This window comes from Trematomus bernacchii, unplaced genomic scaffold (assembly GCF_902827165.1).
Source record: "Trematomus bernacchii unplaced genomic scaffold, fTreBer1.1, whole genome shotgun sequence".
Taxonomy (NCBI): Eukaryota; Metazoa; Chordata; class Actinopteri; order Perciformes; family Nototheniidae; genus Trematomus; species Trematomus bernacchii.
The window spans coordinates 6,070,874-6,087,014 of NW_022988050.1; the positions used below are offsets into that span (position 1 = coordinate 6,070,874).

Below are 16,141 nucleotides of genomic sequence, written 5' to 3' on the forward strand. Positions count from 1 at the left end.
TCAATTATTTTCACCTTTCTTTGTTCAAAATCTGAGCACCATAAGCTCTCAGCTGATGAGCTTGTTTGGGAGTAATTGCGACTTTATTGTTCATACAGACATTATGTACATGGTTCAAGTTATAAACTGAGCTCTATGGGGGTCTTTAAAACTAACGCGTGCGCACGCACACACACACACAAACACACTCAAACGCATACACCCACACACAGCGGCAGCCCTCTACTTGCTACAAACTTAAATATGAAAAGGTTCAACTACGCACACACACATCATCTCTGCTCGCGCAGCACGCTCACAGGCATAGATTGCACAATAAGGTATTGCGCACCTTGGAGGTGCAGCGCAGGCATATTGTCATTCAAGAGAATGCGTAGTTCTTTTGGAAAACATGTTTTTCTTTCAGCCTATTTACCTCGTTAACGTAAATAATACTCGTTACATTGACACATGCATTATTTGTGATTCAAATAATGGTTGTTGGTAATGTATTAGCGACCCCCACAGATGTATGATTTCACTGAGTCCGAGGGAGCTCAGACCCCTCCTTGTGGGAGCTCAGCTCCCATTGGCTCCCAAATAACTTGAACCCAGATTATGTATATTGTCCCACTACAACAGACAACATTTCAAGATGTCAATGTCTGTCTTTCACACAGAGCATAGTACAGCTCCTGTCTATTTTGGTGTGTGTTGTGTGTGTGTGTGTGTGTGTGTGTGTGTGTGTGTGTGTGTGTGTGTGTGTGTGTGTGTGTGTGTGTGTGTGTGTGTGTGTGTGTGTGTGTGTGTGTGTGTGTGTGTGTGTGTGTGTGTGTGTGTGTGTGTGTGTGTGTGTGTGTGTGTGTGTGTGTGTGTGTGTGTGTGTGTGTGTGTGTGTGTGTCTCTAATTCCATGTTCTGTTCCCACTGAATACAGTGTGCCAGCTTTGAATTAATTATCCCAGCTTTATTGAATAAAAGCAAACCATTGTACCAGTGTGGTTTTAGGAGCTTACTAATGCCGCTTAATGATTTTGTTTGGATTCCACAGACGGGCTTGTCGCCATGGGCAAGGCTTAATGAGTATTAAATAATTCCCATAATGAAAGACACTGATGGAAACCATGGCTCTGTTAAAAAACACTTTTTTTTATTTATTATTTTAACAACGTGAACTGCTAATCACTACACTACAAATCTCAAATGTCAAAATGAGTTCTCTAAACATGCCTAAAGTTTGAAGCGTGTACAGTATGTTGCTTTATATATAAAGGGCATGTTTGGATACACCATGTACTCATTTTAACTTTCTCCAAATCAATGCAAATATTGAAAAAGGCTTCAGCTACTATCTTACTATAGTATTTTGCTTTGCTTTGATTGTTGATTTATTAATATTATAAACGGTAATATTCAGCCCCTTTTTTGACATATCATTTCGATAAGACACCTAACCTCAAGACTACTGTTAGGTGACACAATACATTTAAAAAGTCAAACCAATTGTTAAATGTGGTTCAGTCTTCTTTAACAGAAAGCATTTAATTTTGTTTAGCTCTCTTGTAAAAGAAGAAAACTGATTAACACAATAACAAGTACAATCACAAATAGGTGATGCATTGTTGGATTTAATTAACCTAACAACAATGTCATGTCTTATCTCAGTATATCAGAGGTAGAAGGTAACATGCTGGCATTGTTGTGGCGATCCAGTACTCACAACAGGAAAGAATGAAACGGAGAGGAATCAATGAAACACAAACACAGAAATAGTTGAGATTAATCATTATTATTTAGTTGTGCACCACCAAACAACAATGGGGAAACATTACCTTGCTTCAACAGCAACCAATCGCAGAAATGCCCCCACGAACACAAGAAAACACAGGGCAAATATAGGTTTCCTAAATGACACACGAACATGTTCCCTAAAGATGTTTAACGCACACACATTGTCAGTTCTCCTAAACTTGGACATGTTCCAGATGTCGAAAGGTCATCATCTCATGACTTCTTTAGGAGTCTTGCAGGATATGAATTATCCAATTAACAAACTATATATACTTCTGCACATGAACGCACATACATTTCTTCCATTAACTAACACTTAACTGTATTATATCTAAATGTAGTCTCTTTGCATTTCCTCTGAGCTTGGCGTCAGCTCACTTAACGTAATAATTAGCAAAGAGACGATTCTATGGAAACTGTAATTCAATGGCTTCACCCCATAGAAAAACACTTTCATAACAACGTCAGCATTGAATAACATTTGCTAAGAGAACTGACCTGGCTTCACCCCATAGAAAAACACTTTCCTAACTCCTGATTGCTCGGCCAAACTAATTATCTCCTCGTAAAACTCATGGTATTTTTTAAAGTCTAGACAAATGATTTATATATCACATTTAAAATCAAGTTTTCCCAAAAATGCTTTCCATAAAATTGAACGTTTGGAGAAATTCAAAAATCAAAAACAAATGAAAAAACATTAATAGGAAGTTAGATAAGACCTAAGGCACCCTCAGACTGAACTAAAAGCAAACAGTGACCTCGGTGCAGAACATGGAGTTTGCAGCTCAGTTATGTATTATGGAGATAATCCTTTAAAGGCTTTTTAAAAAAACAAACCGTGGCTTTTTTAAATCAATGTTTCTAGCTAACATTGCAGGTAAGCCAGAACAGGAGTGATGCGTCGACTTTTCTTTGTTCCATTTTTAAAGGTCTAGCAGCTTTATGTTCAACCACTTGCAGTATAGAACGGGGAAATGGGTCAATTCCATATAAATGGAATTTCAACATATTATAGACAATAAGTACAGTAATGGCTTTCCAACTGTGCTCTAACCAATACCTTTACTGTCATTGCTAATACAGTTACATTCTCAAATGAATTGGTATATTTCTTTTTTGTATATTCTGTATTATTCAAGCAAACTGCATTTAATGTCAAAGCTGATATACAGTAGGAAGAGCATTGTTATGCTTGAAGCCCCTATATTTTACCCTCAGGGACATGTTTAAAACGTTTTACAATTTCCTACTGTTCATCGTGAGACGACAGCTAAATGCAAACACTTTGACCTTCTATAGTTATTGTTTTATTTAAAATCCAATAGGCTGCAGTACGGAGCCAAAACAAAACTGTCCACTTTACTGCGGTGCCAATATATTACGCAGACTTTTAACTTGTCTTGCCATTATTGTCAAAATCGTAGTAGAGCGTTTTAAAATTCATTTTGATTTACTTACTTAATTATTTAAGGAGCTGTATTGCATACTGAACAGGATTTTGCATTGCATTATTGGTTGTATTAACATTTTAGAGTTATGAAACATTGATTTTCTTCTTTGTGTGTGTGCGATGCATCCAAGTTGAATATGTGGAGTAACAGACCCAAGACAAAGACTCAGACAACACACACACACACACACACACACACACACACACACACACACACACACACACACACACACACACACACACACACACACACACACACACACACACACACACACACACACACACACACACACACACACACACACACACACACACTCACAGTGCATTTAGATTAGGCTCTGTTACCTGCTGTTTGGTGCATTTTCACTCTGTGGGTTCCTCATCTTGTAAAACCGTTAACAAGCTGAGGAGGACGTTTGTTAAATCATAGTAGCAACTATGTGTTGCCCCCCCCCCCCTGTTTGTCTCACTGTAGGAGCATCCTTGCACCTGCAGTATTAGTATGCAGTCACATACACACGAATAGTTATCAGCACCCAGTGGCAATTATCAGCACGAGGTTAAGTGAACTGAAAGAAAAATATTGCCTCTCCAAAGATTATTGAAATCTACAAACCCCTCACTTAGCCTGTGCATGGATTTGAGTCAATGTGTGTCTGCTGTGTGTGTTTCCTGTGTGAATTTGCATGTGGTAATGCACTCGTTCCCCCCCCGCGCTTTCAAAATGCCTCGAAGCCTGTTACTTTGTTAATGAATCTAATTCGAGAGTGGTGAGAGAGTTAAGAGGCAAAACACTTCGAAATATCAAAGCTTTGTTTTTAATCAAGAAATTGTGTGATCAAAGATGCCAATATGTTGCTTTGTATTGCGTCATTACAAAGATGGATATAAAACAAGTCTTGTAGGTCTATCAAGGAGCTTCTGTAATACAGAAAGCGCTCCGATAAAGAATCCCAGGAATCCAGGCAGGAGGTCACAGTCTTTTTAAACACCATCAGCAAGCTGGACTAGCCTAGAAATGTCAATGTTCCCTTTGAACGACAACAATCCTATTTGTCTGCCATGAAGGATACTGAAAAGACAAGAACATCCAGTCAGCCTGGATAAGAAAGAATATCATTTAAATTGCAATCTTACACTTTAACCCGACAGAATATTTGCTTCCGCCTCTACAAGGCAACACCTGAAGTATTTCACATAATGCACCAGAGTTGTTAAATTCAGCAATTTTTTTACTTTGTCATACACAGTAAACCTATTATTTTATAGCTGCATGTTCTGATTGGTGCTAAGCATTTAAAGTCACCAATCGATCAATGATAACACTCTTGTATGATTTATACTTTACGTTATAGTAATTATGTTACAGTACAAATGTAAACAGTAAAACAGACTTTCTTTAACATGTTTTTGAGTTGCTTTATAATTGTATTTGCATTCATTGTTTCAAATGTATTCGTTAAGCAAGAAAATCACTCGACCTCGGCATTTGAATGTCCTTTACTGAGAATTGCTGCATGTTTTTTTATTTTCCTTAAGATTTTTTAGGGACTTTCCGGGATCTGTTGTTCTTGTGAGCCTGTAAAGGTGTGAAAATGGGCAATACAAGAGAAAATGTCTCTCGTTTAAGTAAGGAAATTATTTTAAAAGGATATCACTCACAAATATATCATGTATTTTTCTCTTTTTTGGTCTATGCTGCAATCAAAATGGCAAATATTTTGATTAATATTGTATGTGTTTAACCTCGAGACAGGTTATCTCCTTTGGACTTAATCTATTTTAGTCCTCTTTCATCTCTTCCCCCTTTATTTAACTTCCTACCTGTCTTGGTGTCTGCTTATAAAGTCAACAGCCTGTTTTATCCGCTGTAAACTATCTTCTATCAAATTAACCGTCTTCTCTGCCAACATGAATAAAGTCCCCGAGGCCTTTAAACACTTTAACTTTGCGATAAACGTATCCTCCCTCAACGTCAAAACAAGCACGTCCGATGTGTGGCTCTATAAATCCGGTATATGTCTAACCAATTTAGTTGAAGGTTACCTTGTTTTGTTGATGCTCACAAACAGGCAAGTGCACAGAGAGCGCTCCTGGCAATGTTACGACTGTGACAACAAATGGCAAACAACCATGGCGGTGTTATTTTTAAGATTGCTTGCAGCTGGGAGACAGCCAGAGAGAGAGTGAGGGGTAATGTGGGAGAATGAAAAAGAGAAGACGGATACAAGAAGATGTTGGGAGAGGATAGTGGAGAGAAGCAATCTGAAGATGTGTAGTGTGAGTTACAGATAAAGTAAAAAGAGAGGAGAGGAAGAACGGAAAGCTGAGGATGGAGGGGACACGGAAGACTACAGTAAAAGTTTGAGAGGGGAAAAAACAATAGAAAACAGTTGATTGACAGACAGAGGCATGCGCACACACACATCAACATACAGGCAGCAAAGTCTTTATAGTGGCAGATGAGCTGACAGGCTGACATATTGAAATAAAACACTGCAGGGTGCAGGAAGCAGGTGAAGACTGGAATAGAGAAGCAATGAGACTCAGATGGACAAGAAGATACACAGACAGGCATAGCGACTTATTTCACTCACTTGATGTACAAACTTTGCCGGTAGTCAAACTGGTAGACTGACATTTGTTAGTAGATGAATGGACACTTTTGTATTCTCTAGGTTGACTGCTTTTGGGTTGAGCTTAACCCAATCAAACACAAATGCCACAACCTACTAACACACCACGTTCTTTCTGCCAATTCTGCACACAATTTCTCAATTGGTTTATGAGACCCCAGGTGAACCGCTCTTCACCTCGGCATAATCCCAGCACTTATTTCAAAAGCATATATTTAACTTTTAAAGCTTGTTTGCCTTTTACCCCTGCTATTTCCTAATTCCCAAATAGTTTTAAGGACACTAGGAGCAAATGCCAGGAGTAGATTTTTCATTAAAATGAAATTATGACTGGTGAGTTACCTGCATGCAAAATTAATCAGAGCACCCAAGGTCAAATAACCTTAAATTATAATAGCACAACCAACCTCGGGTACTAGAAAGAAATTAGGCTTTTAAAGGGTATTTTTTAAATGGAATCTGGTTTGGTAATCACTTTACATAAAACGCACTGGGGCTGAATTACAAAACTTCCAGCAAACTTAATGGAGACCAATAAAGGCCAAATATGTTCAACACATTTTCTCTGGTCTAGCTCAGGTAAAAACAATACATTATTCAGCATGGTATTACCCATCCATCACCAAGTGTGTAACTGACAACGGTATCTTAATTTCACGTGTTTCTTCCTCTCACACTCGTGTCCTTTCCTTGTTTAACCTTTGTGCTCTCTGCTAATTGGATGAGACTTTGCTTTAGCTGATCCAACAGAAGTACCCATGTCCCTCCAAACAACACAGGAACTGGTAGAAGCTCACAAACATGAATAAAAAGGTTATTTCACACAATTCTTGCATAGAAAACATAATGAACACAATTGAAAAAAATTGCAGGTAATTGACACGGATGATAGCCGACAGATGGCAACAGCCTGCTTAAGGCAGCTGAACAGCAAACACACTAATTGAAATATAAATACCACCAATAGCAGAGGTAGGATGTAATGATATTGTACGCAGCAGATGGACATCTCTCTCTGTTAAATCACTCACCTGAAGAATTGTCTTGTTTGCTTGTGAAAAATAATAAACCTACACTATTGATGTTTTGGAGCCTGAAAAAAAGAGGATGGGCCTGAATGCTTGCAACTTTTTATGGAGGTTTGTGTGACCCCTAAACCCACCTATCTAACTACTCTTTATTATAGCAATAGAGATGATTTCCTTGTTTTTAATTGATTGCCAAACCGACAATTGCGTCTACTGTGAAAGCTAATTCACACACAGTACAGCATGACTCAATGCCACACCAGTCCATTTTAAGTATCTCTTTTAATGAGTATCTACGTTTTTTCAGCATGGTTGTACAAATTTAAGTAATTTTTTAAGTATTTGTCATTAGTAGACGTGCTTGCAACTGCCAATCGTCTGATAAGAATACATAAAGTAACATAATGAATAGAGAGGGAGATTGATGAGGTGGTTTCAAGAGACAGAGAATTTAATCATGATGATACAAGACAAATCACGACCATCTCCTCATGTCTCTTCACTCTGTTACTGTCACACACGACACGCAAATGTGACTTTGAAACAACTCAACATACAGCATGACACACACGAGCACACGCAAGGGGGATAACTTTAAGACATTTGACCTACTGCAGTCTGCTTCTTCTATCATAGGCTTTTATTTGAGACGCATACTGTATGTCCATATCAACAAAAACAACAACAGTTACAATATATGTCTACATTTTGCCTGTTTATTCAAAATCCACAAGCACAACAGTAGTCTTAGCTTGTACACCACATAACCTTAGCCCTAGAAGTGGAAGTTCTAATAATTTGAATTATTTTTGGTTGAAACTATAAGACTTTTTATGTAGCTAAGTTATCTTACAGGTACTAATTCTCCTTTATATTCAGTTGGATAAAGGTATTGACCTCAATGTGCGGAGTCCATTATTTTATCCAATATGATAAATTCAACAAATATGTAAAAGCCAGGGTTTTTGTTATTCATTGGACTTGAGTTTTTTAATAACAATTGTTAAAACAAATGGACTGTGCTGTGTGGTTGAGACTGTGAGGGGAAGATGGTATCAGCATATGTACATACAGATACGCTGGACAAATGATTTTTACAGAACTGACGTTAAATGGAAGTTCTTGTCGCAGCATATTTCCACACATACAAAGAAAGGCTCTCAAATACTCTATACATCACCTTGGCTTCGAGTCCCTTCTTTTCTCAAAAGCCCTTGTACATATTGCAGGTTCTCTTTTCCTTCGCTGCTCAGTTGCACGTATGCTTTATGTATTAGTACTTCAACTGTGCTCCAATAAAGGTCAGCCTGTTTGAGAGATACTAACCCGCTTGACTCTAAGTTGACAATTATGACAAGACTGTAAAGCAAAAGGTGAGAAGAGGGCCGTGAAAGAGAAAAAAGACTCTTGCCGACTGAACTCAGAAAAGATAATCGGTTGCTCTGTATCTCTCAGAGTGTCAAATATAGAGAGGTCGTGTGTGAGCCATTATGGTTGGAGAAAGATGGAGAGTGCCAGAGGGATTTTTCAGACAGTACTAAGCAGAAATAATAAACAAATAGGAAAAGACAATAGTTACATGCCTTGGCATCTGTAAAAATCACAAATATTGTCTAACTACCAAAACCTTTTACTACATCATACTACGCTAATGTTAGATGAAAAGCGACAGTTTGAACAACCTCATACTGAGTCAAACAGTTGTGAAATTGCAACACCTGCCTTATCGAAAAACGTTTGGATCTCAACCAGCATGTCTCAACAAGCTCTTGAAATTGTAAGTACATGTGATCTGAAAATGTTAGCCTTTCAGCAGTGAAAAATAACCACAGCAGGAGAAGAAATCACTTACACAACTCCTGCCAGCCTCTAAAGGTTATTATTGCAGGCAGTTAAGATCCCACGCTTTACATTCCCCTAATGAAAATGCCTGCAGTCAATTAATAACCCCCTGGAAAGGGAAGGGACGGGGGGAGATACAGTGAGAGATCTGACAACAGGAGGAGAGGACAGCGTTTTCATTTGGGCTTAATGTAGCGGCTGGTCATCAAGAAATATCACCAGCATATGCCCAGCTAAGATAATAATAAAACCAATTACTGCTAATATTAGCTAATAATATCTGACCTACTTGGGTTTGCCTTTCTGTCTTTCAGGCATGGCCTCCCGCACAGAGTACAGTATGTCACAAAGTCCATCCACTGTGACTGTCATGTAGGGGGGAAAAAAACTCTTGTGAGAACACATTGCTAGAGGCCAACCGAAATAAAGCACAGAGGATATTGTAGTTGGCCGTGAAAAAAAGATACAAACAGATAAAGAAAGAGAAAGGACATAACCAGAATTCCAGTAGAGAAAGAAAAAAGAAGAAGATTGATAATAAGGAATATGATGTATCCTACATATCTGAAAGAGACTGGCTAAAAAGCCGGAAAGCATAATAAGTGAGACGAAGAAATGACAGTGGATATAAGAAAGAATCATAGCAAACATCTATCATTATCCATTCACACTCCTGAAACACTCCTGCAGCCCTGTTAGGGTGGATTTACCACGGCATACATTCAGTCTGTTCAGCTGTGTTTGCCTGTGTCGTGTCTATATATGAAAATCACTACCAAGATTTGTTCTGGGGTGGTAGTGGCTCAGCACGGATAATGGTCGTCGACCGTAGATGAAGTCGAGGTTTAATCTCCAGCCCCTGCAGTCGACATGTTGAAGTGTCCTCAGGCAAGATACTGAACCCTAAATTGCTCCCGATGGCATGGCAAATGGTGTATCAATGTGTGTAAATGCTTTTGAATGTGTTTGGATGTGTGTGGATGTTTCCCTGAGCAGGTGGCAACTTGTATGGCGGCCTCTGCTTCTGTCTGAATAGTTGAATTCTGACTTGTGTATGCAAAACTACTTTGAGTCGCCGCAAAGACTGGGAAAGTGCTATATAAATGATGTTTATTTAACATTTTCCATTCACACCGTCTCAAAAATGCCATCGCCAAAAAGTAGAACTGTCATTCTTTATGGTAAAGAGTGGGATTTAGGGTTCTTCTTAGAGCTATTGTATTACAGTTAGAATAAGCCGGCAATAAAAGTCACTACAATGGCACCCACAAGTATATAAAGAAGCACATTTGTGTGCATGTGTGTCAGTTTCTGTTATCAGTGTGAGCCCAGCTTGCTGTAGTAAGGACAGAATGATTAGAGAGGACAGGAGGCGGGATAAGGGCCCGATAATGAGCTGTGTGTGCATGTGTGTGTGTTTATCTGGACTATGCCATTCACTTCTCATGTGCGGTGTGTATCTGTATGCCAGTGGATGCGTTTTGACGTAGATGTGGGATGCTATCATTGTATTGTATGTGTGCAAGAAGTCTGGTGTATCAGCTAATGTGTGTGTGTGTGTGTGTGTGTGTGTGTGTGTGTGTGTGTGTGTGTGTGTGTGTGTGTGTGTGTGTGTGTGTGTGTGTGTGTGTGTGTGTGTGTGTGTGTGTGTGTGTGTGTGTGTGTGTGTGTGTGTGTGTGTGTGTGTGTGTGTGTGTGTGTGTGTGTGTGTGTGTGTGCACGTGTGTGGGCATCCTCTCAATTGTGCTTCTTCACCCCTGTCAAACAGCCATTGTGCAGAGAGGGATGGAGGAATGGATAACAATTGTAGCCGAGGTCTGTTGGGATGTTGGCTGGAAGCAGCAGCCGGGGGGGGGGGAAGAGAGTGTGGGGGAACGAGGTAAAATATGGCGGTAAGAGGACATTTGGATGCAGAATGAAAAATGCAGGTGGACATGAATGTAGGTGTAAGAGGGGAAATAGGCATTTTAGTGTGGAAGAAGTATTTGGATATAAGAGAAAGAGGAAAATTACATAAGAGGCAGAAAGAGCAAAATACTTCAGCAAAAGCAGAGGTATAAAAAAATGTTATGTGTATAAGTTATTACTATAAAACAAGCCCAAATGTATTGAAGGCCTATATTTGTGCTGCTGCTGCTGCCGTGGCTAGACTACATAACTGCAGACTTGTGGTTTTTCATTTTCTGTTCCGAGTGCACAATATGAGTGACCGTGTAAACACTTATTTGCATTTTTGGTGAGTTCAGAAAAAGCTTGTTCCTTGAATCCTATGATAGCTCCATTCTGTATAATTTGATAGGAATGGATGTGAATAAAAAACGTTTCTGTTTTTTATCATTAATGTCAGGTTCGGCTCTTTGCTGATAACAAAATAAAGTCTGGCAAGGTTTTAACCCTTTTTGCTCTTTTCTTCTATCCCCTCAACCACAATATATTCTACTGTAGTGCACTTTAGTCTGTATTTTCATATTGTGATCAGTTGAGAAAATATTTATTAATAGGAAAAATTGAAGAAACATTTCAGTGCACTCACGATGACAGAAACTAATGATTATTAAATGTTAAATACATGTTTTTAAAGGTTGGACAACAAATAATGAGGATTTCTTTTTTTAGTATTATTTGTATTTGCTCTGGTTTCTCTGGCTGCTGGTCTCTTTTTAACAAAACGGATGTCCTTTAAGCCTGTTCCAGCAGGGCCAGTTATTTATGTTTGACACAATAAAAAGAAATAAAACACAATCACGCAAATAACTGCAATTACGGCAGAAATTGACCGCCAAAAAAAACGTTCTACTGTATATGTATAAAAACATTGCTTCACAAGCCTTTTTCTAAGAAGACATTGTGCCATGCCACAGTAGGAAAGGCAGAGGTGTAAATGATTGAATTGATGGTGGCTTGAGGGTCCTGGTGTGCATGCTGCTCCACTGTCACTGCTGACTGGGACACTAGTTAATGTTATTTGTAACATCTGTGCTTTTACTGCAACGCAACTCAAAGTGTCTGCTGTGTAAAGGGCCTTCTGCTGTTATTTAAACTTCCTGAAGAAAAAATATTTTTTCCCCCATTTAATCTCGATTTATTCAATAAACTTCAGGTTTATTACTGTACATACTGGCTGTTGTGGGCGTTTGGGAACAGGTGGTTGGAGGTGCAATGAGCTAGAATTGAAGTGAACACACACACACACACACACACACACGCACACACACTCGCCTCCCAACAGTCCCATTTATCACGTTGTGATTACTTGATAGCCAAGCCAGTTGGTAGCCCATGTTATAATGTTTAGCCAGCTGTGACGGTTGGCCTAATGACTGTTTGGGGTTTATTAAATTGAGCGAAATCTGCTGGAAATGTGAGACTTGCCAGATTCTGAGAAAATCTATCAGGGTTGCAAGCAGGGAAAACAACCCACCACATGCAACGAGACGCAGGTGGACAAAAACAAGACCTCTGGAAGTTGTTGATATTGTAATCTAACTGCCCGGCTCAGGCCAGTAACAGACCGCCTGTTTTTTTACAAATATACAGGATAACACAATGTTTTAACATCACATATCACAATCACAATGTGCACCAGATAATACATTCAGTGTTTTGGGGCGCAGTAGCAGGCACACCCACACTTTCTTCAATTCATTATTGAAAAGACAGCCACAGCCAATGTTTTTTTTGAGAGGGAGAAAGTGGGAGCAGAGCAAGAAAACTCAATGCGTGCAGCTCTACGGTGAAGTAAGATGTTACCCAAAAAGTAAACAATTATAATATGTGGCAGTCAATGATATTGTGGCCGGACACCTACATAAATAAATGTATAGGAATCACTGCTCTATGTCCATGTCTTTTATCTTAATACCAGATATTCTCTCTCTCTCTCTGTTTAACGCCATTGGATGAATGATTTTCAGTAGATTTCTCAAAACGAACATGTATGGCAAATACCCAACCAAGTAAAGTCTGTGTGTGAAACACTGCCCTCAAAAGACCAACGCTGCGGGCTGTGTATGTTTTACAACTTCAGTGATGTATGGTTGTTATGGGTGGAAACACTTTGTTGACAACACACTTGATCAACAGACAACTGTTACTATTTATCTTATCAACTTATCTCTATATTTTTTTAACAAGCACACATCAGAAATTCTCTGTTCTCAGTTTCTCAAATTGGAGGATTTTCAGTTTTTCTCTTTTCCAAGAAAAACAGTCAATTATATCTTCATTTCATATGCTATTTGAAGGCGTTCCGTTGGGTTCATGAGCAATGATGGTGGGCTGTTCTTTACTTTCTCTTCTGACATTTAGCAATCAGCAGATTGACAGTTGCAGCCCTAATTATTAAAAATGATTCCAACATTTGACCAAGATAACCCTATATTTATAAAATTATTTTGTACTTTTAAACAGGACTCATTTTATGCCAGTTTGTCGCAGTGCGTTTTGAGTGTTAGAGACTGATTTGACCACCTGCATTTCCTGATGTAAGACTGACATTCATCATACTGTAATTGACAAATGATTGCTCAACAGCAGTGCGTTGATGATCAGTGTTGTCAGAAATTATATGTATACTTTCATATTATAAAATGATGTGTTGTTGTTGTTGTTGATCTGTTTATCACCTTTTAAAAGGTTTCTGTTCAGCAGCCAGCTCTCAATTTATCTCCACCACAAGAACAACTTCCTGCCTGATTGCTATGCCCAAAGTGGCTCTTTGAGTGTCAACTCTGTTTACAGAGTTTACGCTTTATCTTTCGGGAAAAGCTGAGGTACATGCGCTGTCTGGAAATTTAAAAAAAAGGGAATGTATTTGACGGATATAACTCTCAGTTGTGTATAACTTGCCAAATTGCAGTCGACCCTTGAGAGCAAGTGGCCCCACATTCATATACATATTTAATATTCTTATCCATTGATATTGGTTGACTGATCCTTTCCCAGGTTTCTACCAGTGAGCGAGGAGACTGCCGTAGGAACCCCGGTGGGAGCCATCATGGCCGCTGCTGTCAATCAAACTATCGTCTACTCCATCACCGACGGCAACCAGGGAGGTGAGCAGACTTTGAGAAGGGCCTGTTGTGGGCTGCAGTTGGCTGAATTCACTGCAGATAAAGTTGCTGGTTCACTTACCTTAGCAACTTATTTATGGCTGCGAGTCATGACTGTGTTTGTATAACTTTATGAATAACCATTTTCTTTGTAAACCTTTTCTGGTGTTTAATAACTTAACAGCTTTACGTGCATTATTGCCACCATCACTACTGGAGAAGGCCAACTTTGACTTTGTCGACACAACCTGATCAAATTCATACAAGTATTAAATTGCATATTCATTTTTATCAGATTTCGAAACCCTTTATTTGTCAAGTCTGGCCATGGTTTAGTCATTTGGTCATGTACTTAAGCTTCCTATTTAAAGTTGCAATACACCACTTTTCAACTTCCTAGTGTTTCCAATTGGTGTTATTGTTGGCGCCACTGTTTTCAAAGACAACCGGATCGCTTTCCATTTATCCTCAGAGCTTGCAACTAGCGACAAATTCAGCCTTTTTCACATCATTAGGGAAAAGCAAGAAATATGTTGTATTCTGATTCATTCCCAAGGCTCCTCCGAGTCCACAGATTTTCTGCTAACAGTACAGGGTCTGTGCAGGCAGTATGTCTCCCGCTGAGACCGAAACAACTACTCAGCTTTATGCAAATCATGAGCAATGATCATCTGGAGACTTTTAGCTACTTTTGAGCTAATGCTAGATTCTTTCATTGAAAAAAAAAAGCAACTCTGAATCCTTAATTTTCCCCGGGTATTGTGGAGAGCGAGGCTTTTAGGGAAACTGGTTTTAAGGCAGAGGGTGCTCATTTCTCTATGCTCATTACATTGTGCAATCAACGTTTACTTATACTGATAAGCAAAAGCTGAAATCTATTTCCAATTAAAACATTGTTGAAAGTTCTTCTTGTGCAAACAAACACCTTCTTTTTTTACTCTGTATGACTATACACTTTAAACTTTCCTTTAAACTAACTTACTATCAAACTGTTTTATAAAACAAAGACATCCCTCAATCTGCCTTTTTTGACCTCTCTCCTATATTTTGCTCTGTTTCTCCCACTCCTGCTGTCTTTCTTCATCTCTTGTTTCTCCAGGTATGTTCGCATTAAATGAAACAACAGGAATGATTTCAACAGCCAAGCACCTGGACTACGAGGCCAACTCCAGCTACATCCTGAAGGTGGAAGCAGACTCACTGAGAGTGGTGTCCTCCAACCTCAGGGTCCCCTCTAAGAGTGAGTGCGTGGTTGTGTTTGTGATCTCTCCTCCTCTAAGATTACACGACTAACTTTAGACATCGGGTTGCATCACCGCAGTCATCACAAGTTTACTTCTCTCTGATTATCCACACACACACACACACACACACACACACACACACACACACACACACACACACACACACACACACACACACACACACACACAAAAGCAGTGCATTACCCTCTATGTGATATTGTTAAGATAGACTTGCCACAGGCTTCAGCTCTCTCTTTTTCACATACACTTATCTCTGTCTTTCACTCACACTTTCTTTCTCTCCAAAGCTCTGTTCTCTACGTTTTACCTCTTCACCTTTTCTATACTGTTATTCGTCTTCGAAAGACATGTTTCCTTTGGCCTTGGCTGCTGTTGTTACCTTTCAATAATCCCTTTCCTCTTTCTCAGTTGTCTATTGAACCTGAAGGCTGAACCACATTGTTGTCTGTACGATTGCTTGCTGTTTAAAATGCTTTCTCATTGGCTATCAAATGCTGATATGCAATTATGCAACTGTCCGCAATGCACTGATGAAAAGTGACCCAATAAAGTTGGTGTGCAGTTTGGAAAAATGTAGATTTGATCTGAAAAGTAGTTACCAAGACTCATTTCCAAATATGAGAATAGAATGATCAGGACAGGTCAGTGTTGAGTTGTACCGAACATGCCGTAATCCTAAAACAGCACTAAAGCCTTTTATATTTCTCTCACTTGGTACTTTTACTTTTCAATCCCTCCAATAATTCAATTTTATTTGAAGAGCTACTAAAAAACGTTTTCACGGTTGAAATTGAAATTAAAGTGAGAAAGCTCTAATTAGTGCCTCATTCTTTCTTGTTTCTTTCTTATTTTAACTTTCTGTATCTGCTGGTTTCTCTCTTTTTTTGTATTTCTTACTTATGTAAGATGTACCCTCATTCTTCCTAATTGATGCTCAGCTCCCCAGGTTTCTTATTTTTACTTTAATTAAAGTGTTAACCACATGCCATTGTCATTTCAACACACTGTTGGAATTTAATTTGTAGGAAGTATTACAACTGCAGATCAATGTAGTCATTAACAAAAGCAATTGTTTTTGGTGCACATGTTAATCAAGC

At 38.9% G+C, this 16,141-nt stretch overlaps 1 protein-coding gene across 1 annotated transcript in view; it reads left to right on the forward strand.

The window, feature by feature from the left end:
• Nucleotides 1-16,141, forward strand: part of LOC117473793 (protocadherin-15-like) — a 138,240-nt gene that overhangs the window by 87,633 nt on the left and 34,466 nt on the right. Inside the window, exons 26-27 of the mRNA XM_034119670.1 lie at nucleotides 13,673-13,782; nucleotides 14,879-15,019. Coding sequence (XP_033975561.1) covers nucleotides 13,673-13,782; nucleotides 14,879-15,019 — 251 coding nt within the window. The remainder of the gene's footprint in view (nucleotides 1-13,672; nucleotides 13,783-14,878; nucleotides 15,020-16,141) is intronic.